General features: G+C 39.0%; 2 protein-coding genes across 14 annotated transcripts in view; both read left to right on the top strand.

Moving 5' to 3' along the window:
* SNX29 (sorting nexin 29) overlaps positions 1-15023 on the top strand; it is a 497538-nt gene that overhangs the window by 201524 nt on the left and 280991 nt on the right. Inside the window, exon 16 of one of the 13 annotated variants that reach the window (XM_042861639.2) lies at positions 6987-10554. The exons of the other annotated variants lie outside the window; for them this stretch is intronic. Within the exon in view, the coding sequence (XP_042717573.2) occupies positions 6987-7025 (39 nt within the window). The 3' untranslated portion in view covers positions 7026-10554. Of the gene's footprint in view, positions 1-6986; positions 10555-15023 lie in introns of those variants that run through there. 13 annotated transcript variants of the gene reach the window in all.
* LOC135973815 (uncharacterized) overlaps positions 1-15023 on the top strand; it is a 1510190-nt gene that overhangs the window by 1257458 nt on the left and 237709 nt on the right. The gene's annotated exons all lie outside the window — the stretch shown is intronic.

Raw genomic sequence — 15023 nt, 5'->3', positions numbered from 1 at the left:
TAGAGAAGAGCAACAAAAATTATTAAAGGTCTGGAAAACATGACCTATGAGTGAAAATTGAAAAAAATGGGTTTGTTTAGTCTGGAGAAGAGAAGACTGAGAGGGGACATAACAGTTTACGAGTACGTAAAAGGTTGTAACAGGGAGGAGGGAGAAAAATTGTTGTTCTTAACCACTGAGGATAGGGCAAGAAGCAATGGGCTTAGATTGCAGCAAGGGAGGTTTAGGTTGGGACATTAGGAAAAATTTCCTAACTGTCAAGGTGGTTAAGCTTGAATAAATTGCTTAGGGAGATGGTAGAATCTCCATCATTGGAGATTTTTTAAGAGCAGGTTAGACAAACAGCTGTCAGGAATGGTCTAGATAAAACTTAGTCCTGCCATGAGTCCAGGGGACTGAACTCTTGAAGTCCCTTCCAGTCCCATCATTCAATGCACGCAATTAGTCATCCGTTTGCTAATACACTCATCTCTGGTCAGATTTTTTCTTTGTCCAGCTATTTAAACCTAAAATCACTGATGCTGGGACTCAGTTAGCAGAAAAGTAGGCTGTGATAAGTGTTTACCATTTAAAACTATCTTCTGAAAGTTCCCGACAAAATATTGGTCTGTGTGAATAATAATGTTGCTGTGAACATTTTGGCTATTTCTTAAACGTTAAAATACAATGTGTAGGATGGTTTCTGATATGTTTTATATATAAAATAATAGTATGTGTACGTGTGTGTAGGTGATATGTCTGATAAATTTGAGAGGTATAGGATAAATTGCTCAGGCATGTCTTGAAGTAATTTCACACATTCCTAAGGCTGCACCACCTTTTCACTACGAAAACCTATTACTACTATATTTAGAAGGGCCTGTATTCATTATCTTTAAAGTCTTGCCATGGTACTATGTAGTGCTGTTTTGTGATTTATGGATGGGCCAAGGGAGCAATATTTACATCCAGATTAGTGTAATACCACACCTGGAACTGAAATTGTAGGAGTGATTTCAGATCTGGTGATTCAAATCTGCACTGCTTATCTCTTGAGCTTCTTAGGGATTCCGATTTGGGGTTCCAGATTTGGCCCATCTCTAATTTGTAACATAGAGTGGAGAAATGGGTGGCATGTGTGTTATCATGCTGAAAAAAATACTTTTAAAAAGCCTGATTTAAAGTCGATTTGAAGTCAGTGAATCTTTCCATGAACCTTTAGATCATAAATAGCCTTGAAAACAGTTTTAACTATTATTTTGTTAAATTTTCATTTATGAAATAAGATTATCACTTACCGCAGTCTTACTGATTATCATATCCGAGCTCTTCTGTTTTTGGCAGCCACTGATTATGCTCCAGTCTGAAGCCCAGCTTCCAGTTTAGTTTTTGGTTCAAGACAATAAAAAAGCAAATAAACCTATCAACAGACAACCAAGAAAAAAATAACCTAACTTGAAGTTAATTCAGTTCACACTAATAGGTGGTTTATTACTTTAAAACTTTAGTCAAATGCATGTTGATTGCTATTCTGAATATTCTTCCTAAATAAGCTGTTTTATAGTAGTGTGGCTTTGACTATGTAATATATGCATATAATTTGTTTTCAAGAGAAAGCTAGTTTGTGATGCTAATATATTGCTATTCCCTCTTGAAGTAAATCCCTGTGCTGCGTTTTACCTCCTAAATTTGTGGTATGAATGGATACATTTTCTTCCTTGTTTCTTTCTAAAGGATAGAGAAGATATTGGTATCAGTAAATGAACTTATTGGTCATTGTGATGCTTTCTTGGGCATCCAGCAAGAGGAATATTTGCTTGTGGCGGTGGTGTCAGAGAACTGATATCCAGTCAAGTCTGTTAGCCACTCAAACAATCTCCTCAGGAACTCTGCCAGGCCTTCATTTGCCTTAGAGGTTATCGCAGCCCCAAGCATTTCTGAAAGCGCCCGCCTGTAGTATCGTGCCCCTGTCACTTGACGCTCACAGAAATTACCAGGTTTACTGTCCCCAAGGGGCCAGTATACACACAGCTTGACTGGTAGAACTCTGATTCAGGTCCTTTATAATATCACAACACTGAGATACAATTATAGTGAAAGCAATCGTACATTTATTATCAATGGCTAAGATTTAAGAGAGCGAATAAGGGTAATGGAAACAGAAATGGTTACTTATAAAACAAAAATATAAAATGAAACCTGGGTCTACAGTAATACAGTAGATTTTCCCCCAAGGATTTAGTCTTTTCTAGAGCTAGCTGATTTTCAGTCAACAAGGATCTAAGCATTCATGAACATCCCCTGCTATTCAAAGGCTTTCTTCAGTGAAGAGTTACAGGATGATGTGTGATCCCCTTCTGTTTGTGCTGGATCCAAGTTGCCTTCACGTCCTTGGTTGACTCCATATGCAAAACAGTATGCTAACAAAACTTAAATATGAGCCGTATGAATATCTCACAATGATTATTAGAATTGGTATCACATAAGCTTTTATTAGATACCTTACTTGACCTTCTTTAGATAAATACTGCAAAAACAATATGTTGAGTGTAGAGAGTTTGTCAGGCCTGCCAGGAGTTACTGTTATAGAACAGTGAGTTCTTTACCAGTTGGCATTGAGAGGTTTTTAGATTCACAGTTATTTTCGTCATAAATCTTGAAGCAGAATTTGGGTCTTTTATTGAATAGTGATAAAATAAAGTAAATTGAATTAATGATCGAGGGGCTAATTTCATAGGTGGGCTAAATTTTCTTCATGGTGGTACAAACTGGTGGAGTTTATTAGTCATTAGTTATGTAATGTTCGAGAGTATTTTTCAATATAAAGTAAATAATCCCCACAAAAAAACTTTATCCACAGCTGCCATGATTGAGGCAGATTACCAAAGACACACAGAACAATGGCTAAATGGATGTATCATGGATGTCTTATGTTTAATCATAATATTATTTTAATCATAATATCATCTGAAACACCAATAAACGATGTATTACGTTTCTACAATCTGGAATGTTGCATATAGCATCTCAAGTATGTGATGGCAAATGCTCTGTAATTATATAAATCAGGAAAATGAAAGAATAGATACAGCAACCCATGGAAAACAGCATGCAATCAATAGTATAAAGTGTTCTTTAAAAAGTCAAGTTCAAGGCAAACACCAGCTGCCCAAGGAACCAAGAATCCACAATACAAATAATGAGCACTAGCGGGCATCTGTATAACCACTCACACGTGCTCCATAGAGAACTGCCAGCCATTGTCAAGAAGTGCTTTCAAGGCTAGAACCATTCTTGACAACAGTACTATTCTGACAGTGGTGATCCTCTCTTACAGCAGTGAGGACGAGTGTGCTTGACTAAATGCCACTAAGAACAGTTATACTTGTTTTTCTCTCTTGAAGTCTTTCCCACCCCACAATAAATCCTGCTTTCTTTTCCCTGTGGCCAACTCCCTTGTAGTTTTTCAGTTCTTGCTAATTTTATTTTTTTGGAAGTATATTTGAAGATTTTACCCACCTTATGCCATTTTCTTTTTTAAATAAATAAATAATCCTTCTCCTATGAGTAGGGAGGCTTTTAAATTGTTTGCTTTTGTTGGCAATTAAGATACAAACTTTAGAGACCTTTAATTGTTTTCATGTAAGATCCCTGTGAAATTGATTCTAATCTCGGCAGTGGCTGAATTCATGAGGCTTTGTTGCAAATATTTCATTTATACTACAGTCTCATTTTTGTGAAATTTCTTTATGTGGTTTCATGGAAAATATCCAAAAAACATCCTGCCGTTACTTACAGGATATGTCTACCCTTAGAAAATGCACTGTGTTAGAAAATGTTTTGACTAATATGATTTTAAATACAACTTTGGACAGTCATGTTTAAAAACGCATGTTGTGATTAATCTCCTAAACTAATAGCCATGTTTTATAACAATGCATTTTCCCAGTGTAGACAGAGCCAAGAGGAAAGCTTCAGACAGCTGTGTACTTAAGTGTTGATTTTGAATGAACATGCAAGAGATTTCCTGTTTGGACCAGTGTATAAGACTATGCATGGACAAAACTGCTCATGCACTCACTTTTTGCAGGTTGTTGGAGGCAGGAACAGTGTGGTTTCCTTGCAAACTACTAGAGAAGTGCCTCATGCTGATGCTTATGATGCATGAACTTTAGAATTCCCTGAAGCTAACATCTCCAGTTACTATACACACCTGTAGACAAACCTTATCTAAAATGAGGAACATCAATTTTAGGTACTGGAGGTAAGATCCAGGACCCATTGAAGTCAAAGACAAAACTCTCATTGTCCTCATTAGGGCTAGGATTTCACCCTACATGTGCAGCAGTTCATTAAATATGGCCTGTGGTTACTATGTGTGCCCTCAGAGGAGGTATGATGGTGTCACATCTTTTGATGTCCCCGTACAGGACCTCCTAATCTTGCTGCACCTGCCTCAGTAGTGGCTGTATAAAGAGGATCCATTGAGCCAGATGGCACTGTGGTTTTTACTCCCCAAAAAGATTCATATAGTCACCTTAGGGAGGCAGTCCCAGCTGGGACTTAATCAGTTGAGGCTGATAATAGGTAGCCTTAGAACCTTATAGGGCTGTGTCATTCCCAAAGGAGTGAGACAGGATTTGCTGATCAGAAGGCAGGTTCCGGAGCTTTGAGGAAACATAAACACAGCTCTGTTTGCTGGTTGGTATATTTTAATGTTAGACTTCTCTGGCTATGAGGATAAATGGAAGGATGCAGCAGCCAGAGGTTATTCCAACCTTTTGATACTCTGATTAAACCAGGACTCCTGAAATATATCTGGAATCCCAAAGAGTTGATTTCGGGCATTCTGTGAACTTTATCTTTGGCTGTTCAGGTACAGGACCTGTCACGGTAGAATTTCAAATATTAAAACTGTGCAACACCATTCTGTAATCTTGATTGTACAAATTGTAAGAGACAAATGAAAAAATAAAATACAAATGATTACTGAGAATTTCCTTTAATTTTTTACAGAAAATATATTAAACACATAGCTGGTATCCAAATGTATTAATTGGTTGTGGAGGAGGAGGAAGCATGTTGATGCCGAATACATTAAAGACATAGTTCAAAGGCCATTTTATCTGCATGTAAATGTATTATTTCAGTAGCGCAGAGAAGAACCTATACACATACTGACTGCCCTCCTTGGTACTGATCTGAAATGTTTGTGCCCTGCTCAGGGCCGGTGCAACCACTAGGCGAACTAGGCGGCCGCCTAGGGCGCCAACTGGTTGGGGGTGCCAAAAAGTGCGCTTGGGGAGGTGGTGGAGTGGAGGTGAGCTGGGGCAGAAGGGCGTGGGGAGAGCTACCCGCAGCAAGTAAAGTGGGGGCATGCAAGGGAACAACTCCCCGCCCCAGCTCACCTCCGCTCCGCCTTCTCCCCTGAGCACGCCGCCCCCGCTCTAATTCTCCTCCCCTCCCAGGCTTGCCGTGCCAAACAGCTGATTGGTGCCGCATGCCTGGGAGGTGGGAGGAGGCGGTGTGGAGGTGAGCTGGGGCGGGGAGCTGCCACAAGGGGGGCTGCCCGGGCAGAGGGGGGTGTGGGGAGCTGTCGCAGAGTGGGGCACCGCAGGGCTGGGAGCTGTCACGGGGGGGGCTCCCCGGGTGGAGGGGGGGTGGGGAGCTGCCGCAGGGGGGGCCCCCTCCCACTCCCCCGAAGACTGCAGCCAGGCCCGACCCTACGCTTACCGCATGGTAAGTGGAGTGACCCAGACCCAGCCTGCTCCGTCCCCCTTCCCCCAAGCCTGGGAGCCATGGGAGCAGAGCAAGCTGGGGCCCCAGGCCTCCACGTGGGGGGGCTGGCTCCAGGCCTCCGTGGGGGACGGGGGGCTGGATACTTCCTGCGGGAAGTGGAGTGACCCGGCCCCAGCCTGCTCCGCTCTCCTGGCTCCCCGGCTTGGCGGAGGGAGGAACCGCCCCCTTCACTCCCCCCGTCCCCCACGGAGGCCTGGGACCAGCCCCCCTCCTGTGGAGGCCTGGGGCGGGGCCCCACACAGCTCCCCCGCAGAGCCCTGTGGCCAGCCCCTCCTCCCCCCTGTGGAGGCCTGGGGCCCCACACAGCCCCCCCGCGGGGCAGCTGTGTAGGGCACCAAAATAGCTAGGGTCAGCCCTGGGTCCCGGGGGGGCGCAAGGTGGAAGTTTCGCCTACGGCGCGAAATATCCTTGCACCGGCCCTAGCCGTGCTTTGTGTATGAGAAATCATTTTTGATAAATATAGATTATATTGTATATACCTGACACAGGAGGGTTTATTGCACACTCTGATATGTAATCTACGAATATGCAGTTCCCAAAATGTTTTGAATTGAAAAGGACTGTACTGTATTTTCTTTTTGTTGGTTTGTAGTTAATAAAATCAGTTTCTTGTATCTAGAAAGAAGGAGTAACAAAAAGGAATTAATGAATAGTCACTTTAAGGATAGTTATGGGATGTGATTATAGTTGTTTGAATAGTAGATAAGTAGAAAATTGGAATGTTGAAAACAGTCTTAAATTTTTTGTCCTGGGTTGCAGTGTAATTTATTGCAGCAATAAAATAATTCTTTGACTGTAGATTGCACAATCTTTATGACCAAATTATCCTAAGGCTGAAACTGAAGATAACTTTTAGTTTAATTATTATTACTTGATGTTGGCAAAATGATAAAATTATAACTACTACTGAAGTATTATGCCTTTAGGGGTTATTGCAATGTATTTGATTTCATTTATCTGACACTTAAAAGATTCTTAAGTAATTTGTTCTTAATCAGACAGTGAAGGACAAATTGACATCATTCTGTGTTCAAATAATATTGCAGGAGAGTTAGAAGCACTTCCATAATATGGAGAGAGAGAGAGAGAGAGCTGGTACCAACTGTTCTAAATTTCTGACTGTTTTGCACTTGTAGAAAGGAAATCACGTGGCTTTTTATATAAAATATTAAGTTATGGTCAATGGTGGCCTCTCTTTCCTGATGCAGCTTGGCTTCACTCCCACCTGGAACAGTGGCCATTTTTGAAGAGGGGCATCTTCCTGCAAGAAACCTCTAACCTTACTCACATTGAGAACAATGAGAGATGGCAGCCAGAAAGTGGCCAGTTCTTTGTGGAATTACCTGAAGAAATATTTTCTTCAATATATGGCCTATAAGATTTTAATGAGTTTTAACTGCAAGGGCGTATGAAACGGAATACACTCCTGTGTTCATACTCTACATGCTATCGTAATAATCTTTGTATAAAGTATGCTGTGTGAGGTATCATTTGAAAACTCATAACTTGCTGATCACTAGTGTAATGGTAAAGTGCATATAGCAATGTTATACGTAAAGTTATGAATATGAGATGAAATCATGACTGAAGTATGCTTCCCAGATAAGTCTGGGGAGTGGTTAAAGTTCTCAAAGTTTCTCAAAGATAAAGGGCAAGCTGACAGCCCAGTCAGGTGTCAACAAAGATAATGGGCCAGTCTTTGGCAAGGAAGGGGGCTGGGACAAAGAGATCTGCATCTTAGCAAAGATACAGCATGGAGTCTACTTCTTCCAGCAGACTACCTTGTCTCCTGGTTCTCAGCTGGAAATACTTTTCAAAAAGGGGCTAAAAAAAAAAAAAAAAAAACCTATAAAAGCACCCCAACACACACCCCTCTGTCTTCCTGCCTATCTCATTGTCCGTCTCTGAGAAGACCAAGGAAACACCCGTTGATCTCAGGGACAGGGGCCTGACCTGAAGAGTTTGGTCATTAATCCTGCTGGAAGCAAGCGTTGAGAAACTTTGCTTTGAGTCTAATATAGTTTGCTTTCTAGTGCCTAATTTAATGTTTTCTCTTTATTTTTCTTGTAAATACATCTGACTTTTATGCTTCCTTACTTATTCTCAATATCTATCTCTTTGCTGTTAATAAACTTGTTTTATTGCTTTATAAATAATCCAGTGTTTAAGTAAAAGTGTCAGGGTAACTCTGTTTAAAGGAATAATTGACTTAATATATTTGTACTGTCCTAGCTGGGCTGTACAAGACATACATTTTTGGAGGAAAATCTAGAGTTGAGTGTGTGTTAGGGTCACCCTGCAGTATAACCCAAGGCTGGTGAGAGCCACCATGTGACTGGCAGGCTGCAGGTAAACAGACCCATCTGGGAGTGACCTGATTGCTGGCAAGCTGTTTGTGAGCGGTCCAGGTGGGGAGCTACAACAGTAAGGCGTTGCAGGGCAAGGGTGACGCAGCCCCCTCTCTCCCCCCGCCCCCCAGTCTGGATTGCACCCTGGTATGTCAGAAGGTAAAGAATAATGTTTCAGTTATGAATAATAGCAAAAAATGCTATTAATCCTGGACTAATTTCTTCAAATATGGCCTATAAGATTTTAATGAGTTTTAACTGCAAGGAAAGTATGAACAGTCTGTGTTGATCCATTAAGATCATTCAGAATGGAAAGTTGCCTGATACATGGTGCTAAAGACTCATTTAAAAATGTTTTACTCAAAACTAAATCACTTCAATTGTAAAAATTAAAAAAATTCATTCTCTACTCAAAGAGCAAGCACTGAAGTTTTGAGGGGGAAATGCTGTATTTCTAACCACAAGAGAACTCATTTGCATTCAGTGAAGTGCACAAAAACACACACTCACACATTTTAGGAGTAAACATATAAACACTGGCCAAGATTTTTGATTAGTGACTGGCAATTTGGAGGGCTCTGTTCTGGGAGCCCAACCTGAGACACTTTAAAGGGACCTGGTTTTCAGAGGACTGGTTCTTAGCACTTTCTGAAAGTAAGGCTTCTTTATGGCATCTCAATTTAGACATCCTAAAACGGAAGCATCCAAAATCAGTAGGCACTTTTTCAAAGCTTGGCCAAACCTGTAACAATGTGTAAAATCATTACACCTAGGTAGTGAATAGCTCTTATAACAAAGGACTGCATTTCAAAGGTCTTCTTTTAAAATGCAGTCATAAAAAAAGGGTACAAGAGATTTATCTGCTAATTCAGTTCTATTCAATGTTAATATGGATAAGAGTGAATCAAAGAATGTTGACTCTTTTAGATATCTTGTTACTGGATATCAAAATTTAAGACTGACTTTAATGGCAGAATGAGGATATGGGATGAAAACCTAAAATGTGTTGCTTTGTCAATGAGAAAACATTACAAAAAGATGTTATTTGTACTTAACACTCTTATGTGAGCATTTGTTTAAAACCAATAAAGTAATAAAACAAAAAGCTAATATGCAGAAAATAAAGATATATAAATTCTCACAAAAGCAAGTGGTCAATATCTTAATAAGAGTCTTATATTTTATTAACTCAGTAGCTAACATAATAACTAATGCTAGAACATAGAATCTTCAATGAAGATTAATGTACCCACTGGCAAAAGACTCCCTCAGTGATTCATTTTTGTACCACTGCTAATGTGAAATATATACTCACCCTGGTTCACAATTAGTCTTAAGCTTTCAGTTTTATTTTTTATGGGGAGCTTTTTCAAATATACCACATTGCTGGTATTCCCTTCAGATGGTTGTGAATGACTAATCTTAAGGAAGGTGTTCTTTTTAAAAGGGATAAAGTGATTGTTCCTCAAATATTAGCTCGCCATGAACATGTTCACAACACCAAATTTCCCTTTAAAGTAGAATCATGCTAGGAGAAACACCCAATGGAGAACTTTTAATCTTGCAGACACTCCTCTCAAAGAACACTTTGAGTTCCTAAAAACCTACTCATCATCAGTGAAGGAGGTTCAGAGATTCATATAAAAAGAAACAGTCCTTTAGTCTCCCTGTGAATTTGAACTTTCATGTGGTACCATCCTGTCTTCATTGGAAACTAGTGATTTCCTCAGTTAAAAATACTTTTACAAAGTTATTCCTTGTGGAATTCTATACTGCTGGTGGAGAATCATAACCTAAATTTCAATGTCACTCAGATGAACCTCTATAGCCCCTAATTACAGCCTGGCAATAAGCCACCATTACTACTTCTAAATATACAGCGCATGAAAAAGGGACAGTGGTCTGCATAAAATATTACAAAGGTACATAAAGTCTCTTTTGCCATTTAGTAATACATAGGCAAAGGAACAAAGTTTATTCCAATAAACTTTTCTTCTCAAAGTAACAAAAAGCAATTTAGTAGAAATAGATTAGACACACCCTTCATATTTCCAGAGAAGGGAATATAAAGGGATATAGTAAGAACAGAGGATGGTGGCCTCAGAGAGCCAAATGGTCTTTACTTGCTAATCTTCTCAGCTTGTTGTGTCTAGTATGCTCATTTACATATCAGTAAGACCATGGAGTCTTCAAATAGCAAATACTGCAACGCAAAGAGTGTCCCTTACTTTAATTTTACATACATTTTTAAGCAGCTCTAACAGTAAGAAAAGTTGCAATGATGTAAGGGGTTTAAAATGCTTCAAGCAAAATAGCATTATAAAGGTTTTGTAAAGTATGATACAAAAATATTATAGGTTGTTCTGTACCTGAATATTTTACATCGTTTAATTTTTCAGTCTTTATTATAAGAATAAAATCCGAAATACATACACACACACACACACACACACACACACACACACACACAAAAGGAGGTGTGTGTGTGTGTGTGTGTGCGCGCGCGCGCAATATCTGATATAATACATTCCTTTCCTTTCTTTTTATGACCTTGGAATATCTTTTATATTTTCCACTTAGACTGGGTTAAAATGTAAATTTTAAAGCTCTCCAAACATTACAAGAAAGACAGCTCTAGATAAAAAGTCCTAGCAAAATGAAGTCATAAGTAAGAGAGAGCCAGCAAATTAAAGAACTGAATTACCTGTCACACACCATCACAAGGGCAAATTGATACACGTGTTGTTTGCTGAAATTACTTTTATTAGTAATTAAACTACTCAAATAGTTCTCTTGGAAAAGGAAATTTCAATATTGCCAACATTCTGGATTAGAAAGAGTCTTTGACTAGATTTTTCAGAATTGTAACATTTTACTTTGATTCCTTTAATATTTAACAATTTAGCTACAGAGCATTTAAAGTGACACTGTTTTTTGATCACCACATTTGGCTTTCCTGATTATGGTAATAATCTAATAGGAAATGCTACAAGATTCTAAATATATAGGTTGTTCATTTTGTAGCTCTGCCAGCCCAATACCAAATTTTAAAAATAGCAACTTTGACTTAGTTAACCATCATCATAGATGCTGGTGCATAAACAGTGGTTTTCCATGGGTGGTATTTACATTTTATTCAATACACAGAAGTTTTAAAACACCATGACCAGGCAAAAACTCAAGAGTTACTTCTGAAACTATGCCTAAAATTTTCAAATCTAGATTCCTAAATTCGGCACCTAATTAGAAGTAACCTGGTTTTCCAGATGTGCTGAACAATCCCAGCTCCAACTAATTTCAGTTCGTAGGACTCCCATCTGCAAGATGATATTGAAAATGATTTTATTGAGTTTCAGACACATAATTTATATTTATTTTTAAGCACCACACAAATTTGCTAATATTTACCCCAAGTGAAACAATTTTTAATAATTTGTAATTTTTTTCCTGCATAGAAAAATCCTTCAGCTCTATTTTATGAAGTTGAGGGGATGCTACTCCTCCTCCTGTTCAAAAAGTGGATTTAGAGAATGCAGCATTATTTTACAGTATGACAATAAATAGTTTTATGGCAGATTATAAATGGTTTTCTTATGCAATTGGCTGTTTAGACTAATGCAGTATCCACAACCTTGAACAACATAGTGAGACCTACCTAACTCCTTGTGTAGACAGCTTCCCCCATCAACATACCTACTGCTTCTCAGGGAGGTGGATTAACTATGCCAATGGGAGAAGCTCTCCCATTGGTGTAGTAGCATCTTCACTAAAGCGCTGCAGCTGCGCTGCTGTACATGAGGACACAGGCTTAGTTTTTCCCCCACTTACAGCAGAGAGTCAACTACTGATGCATGAAGAATTGGAATTTCTGTAGTGACCCAGTTTATCATTCCTAGTGAATTTTATTATTCACCTTTTTATAACAGATATTTAATATGCTCGATTTGTCATTTACACATTGCCTATGTGCTTTTTCTCAATCATTGTTTCCAAAATATTAATGCTAGTTATATCAAATTCATAGGGGTTTTATGAAAATCCATAATATTTTATTAAAATATACAGAGTATAATTAACCAATATCTGTTTTGATAGTTAAACTGTAAGTCATGGAAGTTAGACATAGGAAAGGCATATTAGATCTATTGTATTCTCTTATGAGTAGCAGATATTTGGCTGCAATCCAGCAGAGACTTAAGCATGTACTTAAAGTTAAGCACATGCTATGTACACTGCTAGATCAAGGCCTTAAAGTAAAATATACTACTCTGTTTATTGCAAATAGATAATCCTCAGAGGTGCTGGGTACCCATAAAACCTATTACTACTCAGTGGGAGTTGCAGAAGCTACAGATCAAGTCAGTTGTTAGTTAATGGAATTTAATATAATTTCCATAGAATAATTTAAATGGAAGGTTCATGGATTCCATATCCCAGCAATGCAAACCCATGGAAAACAAGCAAATATGCAGTTATGTCATTAATCACTCCATCTACATTATGATCAGTTCCTCTTCTAAGTCATGACTGCCTTTCATGCCCACAGTCCACCTTCCTCCTGAGCAAAATGCATCCCTGAGCCTCCAGTCTTATTAGTTATATATTAGTGTATATTCATGATTAATATGGATTTGGTGTGGCTTTCATAAATTACATTTTGCTTAATTCTTTGTGCTCTTATAATGGTGTGTGTATGTAACTTTCGATTGACAGTGTCAGATAAGAAATGATGGTTATGAAATATGGTTTTCCTGTAATGTTTAGGAAAAGCTAGTGAATGAGTGATCTGTGTTCTACATATATAATTTTTTATGTTTTATGAAATTACAGAGTAGAAATCTTCATGTTTGGGTGCAATGGAACATTATAAGACTTGTCTACATGAACACTTACAGTTCATGGAAAGCTGGGCTGTAAATCTACCTCGCACTAGCCTGCCACATATTAAGCGTATCTGCGAACCCTGTTGCTGCACACTAAAACTTCCCTACTGCATTTTAATCTACTTCCATTTCAGAAGAATTTATCTTCAAATGTGGGGGCTACAATTTCCCTCGGTGTAAATATGTGGGGAGGTTCCTGCCCATTAGGCAAAAGGACCCTTTGGGAAGCCACATGGGGGAAATCAGTCACAGTTTGGCATTCATTAAGTCCAGGCTATGATTAGACACCTCGATTGGATCTGCTAATTGCTCCTCCAAACTGCAGAGTGGTATAAATTTGGATTAGGCTCTCTCTGCCCAGTTGAAAGATGAGAGCTAGCTCTGTAAAAGGTCTGCAGGTTGGTTGGAGGCCTCCTTGCATTCCTACTTCCACTGTTCACACATCCCACCTAGATGCCTATGTCTTTTGACTACTGAGAACATGAAAGATTTAATCTATGGGCGTGTTCACATGGAGAAAGTTTACTAATGATAATTGAATTGTGTACATCACAGATTACATTGCTTAGTTCTTAGAGATGTACAGTTGACCTATAAGAGCCTACAAGAAACGTACAATTGGTTGCTTATTGGGGTATGTGCCATTTCCACACCTCCCCCCCCCACCTTGATGGTCAAACTCTTGATCAGGTAGGTTTCCCATGCTAAGAATGGGAAACTTCATCAACCTCAACTGGAAGCTGGAGAATTTGATCTGCAGGTAGGAAACTCCCGGTGAGGAAATAGGTGAGAATAAGACCTGATCAGCCCATAGTGGGGGAACAACATCTGGACGGTAGCCCAGCTTGGCACTCAAATGCGTTTTATTGTAGTCACCTGAGTCAGCGTGGGTATGCCTGTCACAGAAGCCTAATGGAGTCTGAGCTGCAGTGCTAGTTCCCCATGGTATGCCTCAACGAGTGCCTGTGTGTTATTTCTCATTTCAAGTAACTAATTTAAATAAAATACCAATTTTTTATAGAAATTAACAGATTTATTGAAATGGCCAATCATACAATGAGGTCTGGAATCAGATTCAGTGTATACATCTTCAATTCATTTCTCAGTTCCCCTCCTCACTCTTACCTTTTTGTGCTTAATTGATGTTTGACAAAGGCAAGATGGATTTAGGCTTAAATACAATTCTTTTGCAACTTACTACTCTGGTCTGAGATTCTGTAGAGCCAAGAAATGCTTTTTCTTACAGAATGTTGCATTTTTCCTTCTGCTAATTCATATTAATATCATATTCATGTTTTTCAGAAAAATCTTATTTTGACATGACTTCCACTTTAAAAATAACAGTTTTTAAAGTACATTTGGCATGTGAATTGAAGTTCTCACTCTACATTTTTCTAGTGCTGACATACAATGTGCTTTGTCTTTGTTAATTTCTGAATTGAAGCCAACTGCTGGTGTGATTTTGGTATGTGATACAGAACCGGCCTGCCGTCTGGAATGGGTTTCTCTACAAGTGGCTTCTGCATGTGAACGTCTCACCCCTGGCTGCTCTCGTTGTTGGCCATCTTTGTTCTGCTACCAGATTAGCCAACACTGTGTACAGCATTGCACCCAGATGCCATTTTATTTTCACTCACCTGTTAATTGAAAATGATTGTTCCCTATATGGATAACAGTTACTCAACATATGGTGCACGGGTCTATATATATATAATTTTGGAAACAGATATATATTAATTCTTTGATCTCTGCCAAGACTTGAATTTTAGTCCTTTTTATTGTATGGATCTAATTAACATTTTTATGTAGGATATATAAATAAAGACACTTGTGGGCCAAATTCAGCCCTGATGCAGAAAAACAAAAACAGTGGGTAAGAACAGACTGTGTGACCTTTACTGAAGGATTCATGCCAGGGCTGAGTGCTGGATTCTACACAACAGGCCAGTGCAGTGCACTTTACTGCACACTTGATGCTGAAGTCAACAATGGAGTTGCCAGCTTGGTGTTTAGA

Source organism: Chrysemys picta, chromosome 10 (genome assembly GCF_011386835.1).
Source record: "Chrysemys picta bellii isolate R12L10 chromosome 10, ASM1138683v2, whole genome shotgun sequence".
Classification (NCBI taxonomy): Eukaryota; Metazoa; Chordata; order Testudines; family Emydidae; genus Chrysemys; species Chrysemys picta.
Note: the sequence above shows the minus strand (reverse complement) of the source record. Positions and strands in the feature narration are given on the sequence as shown.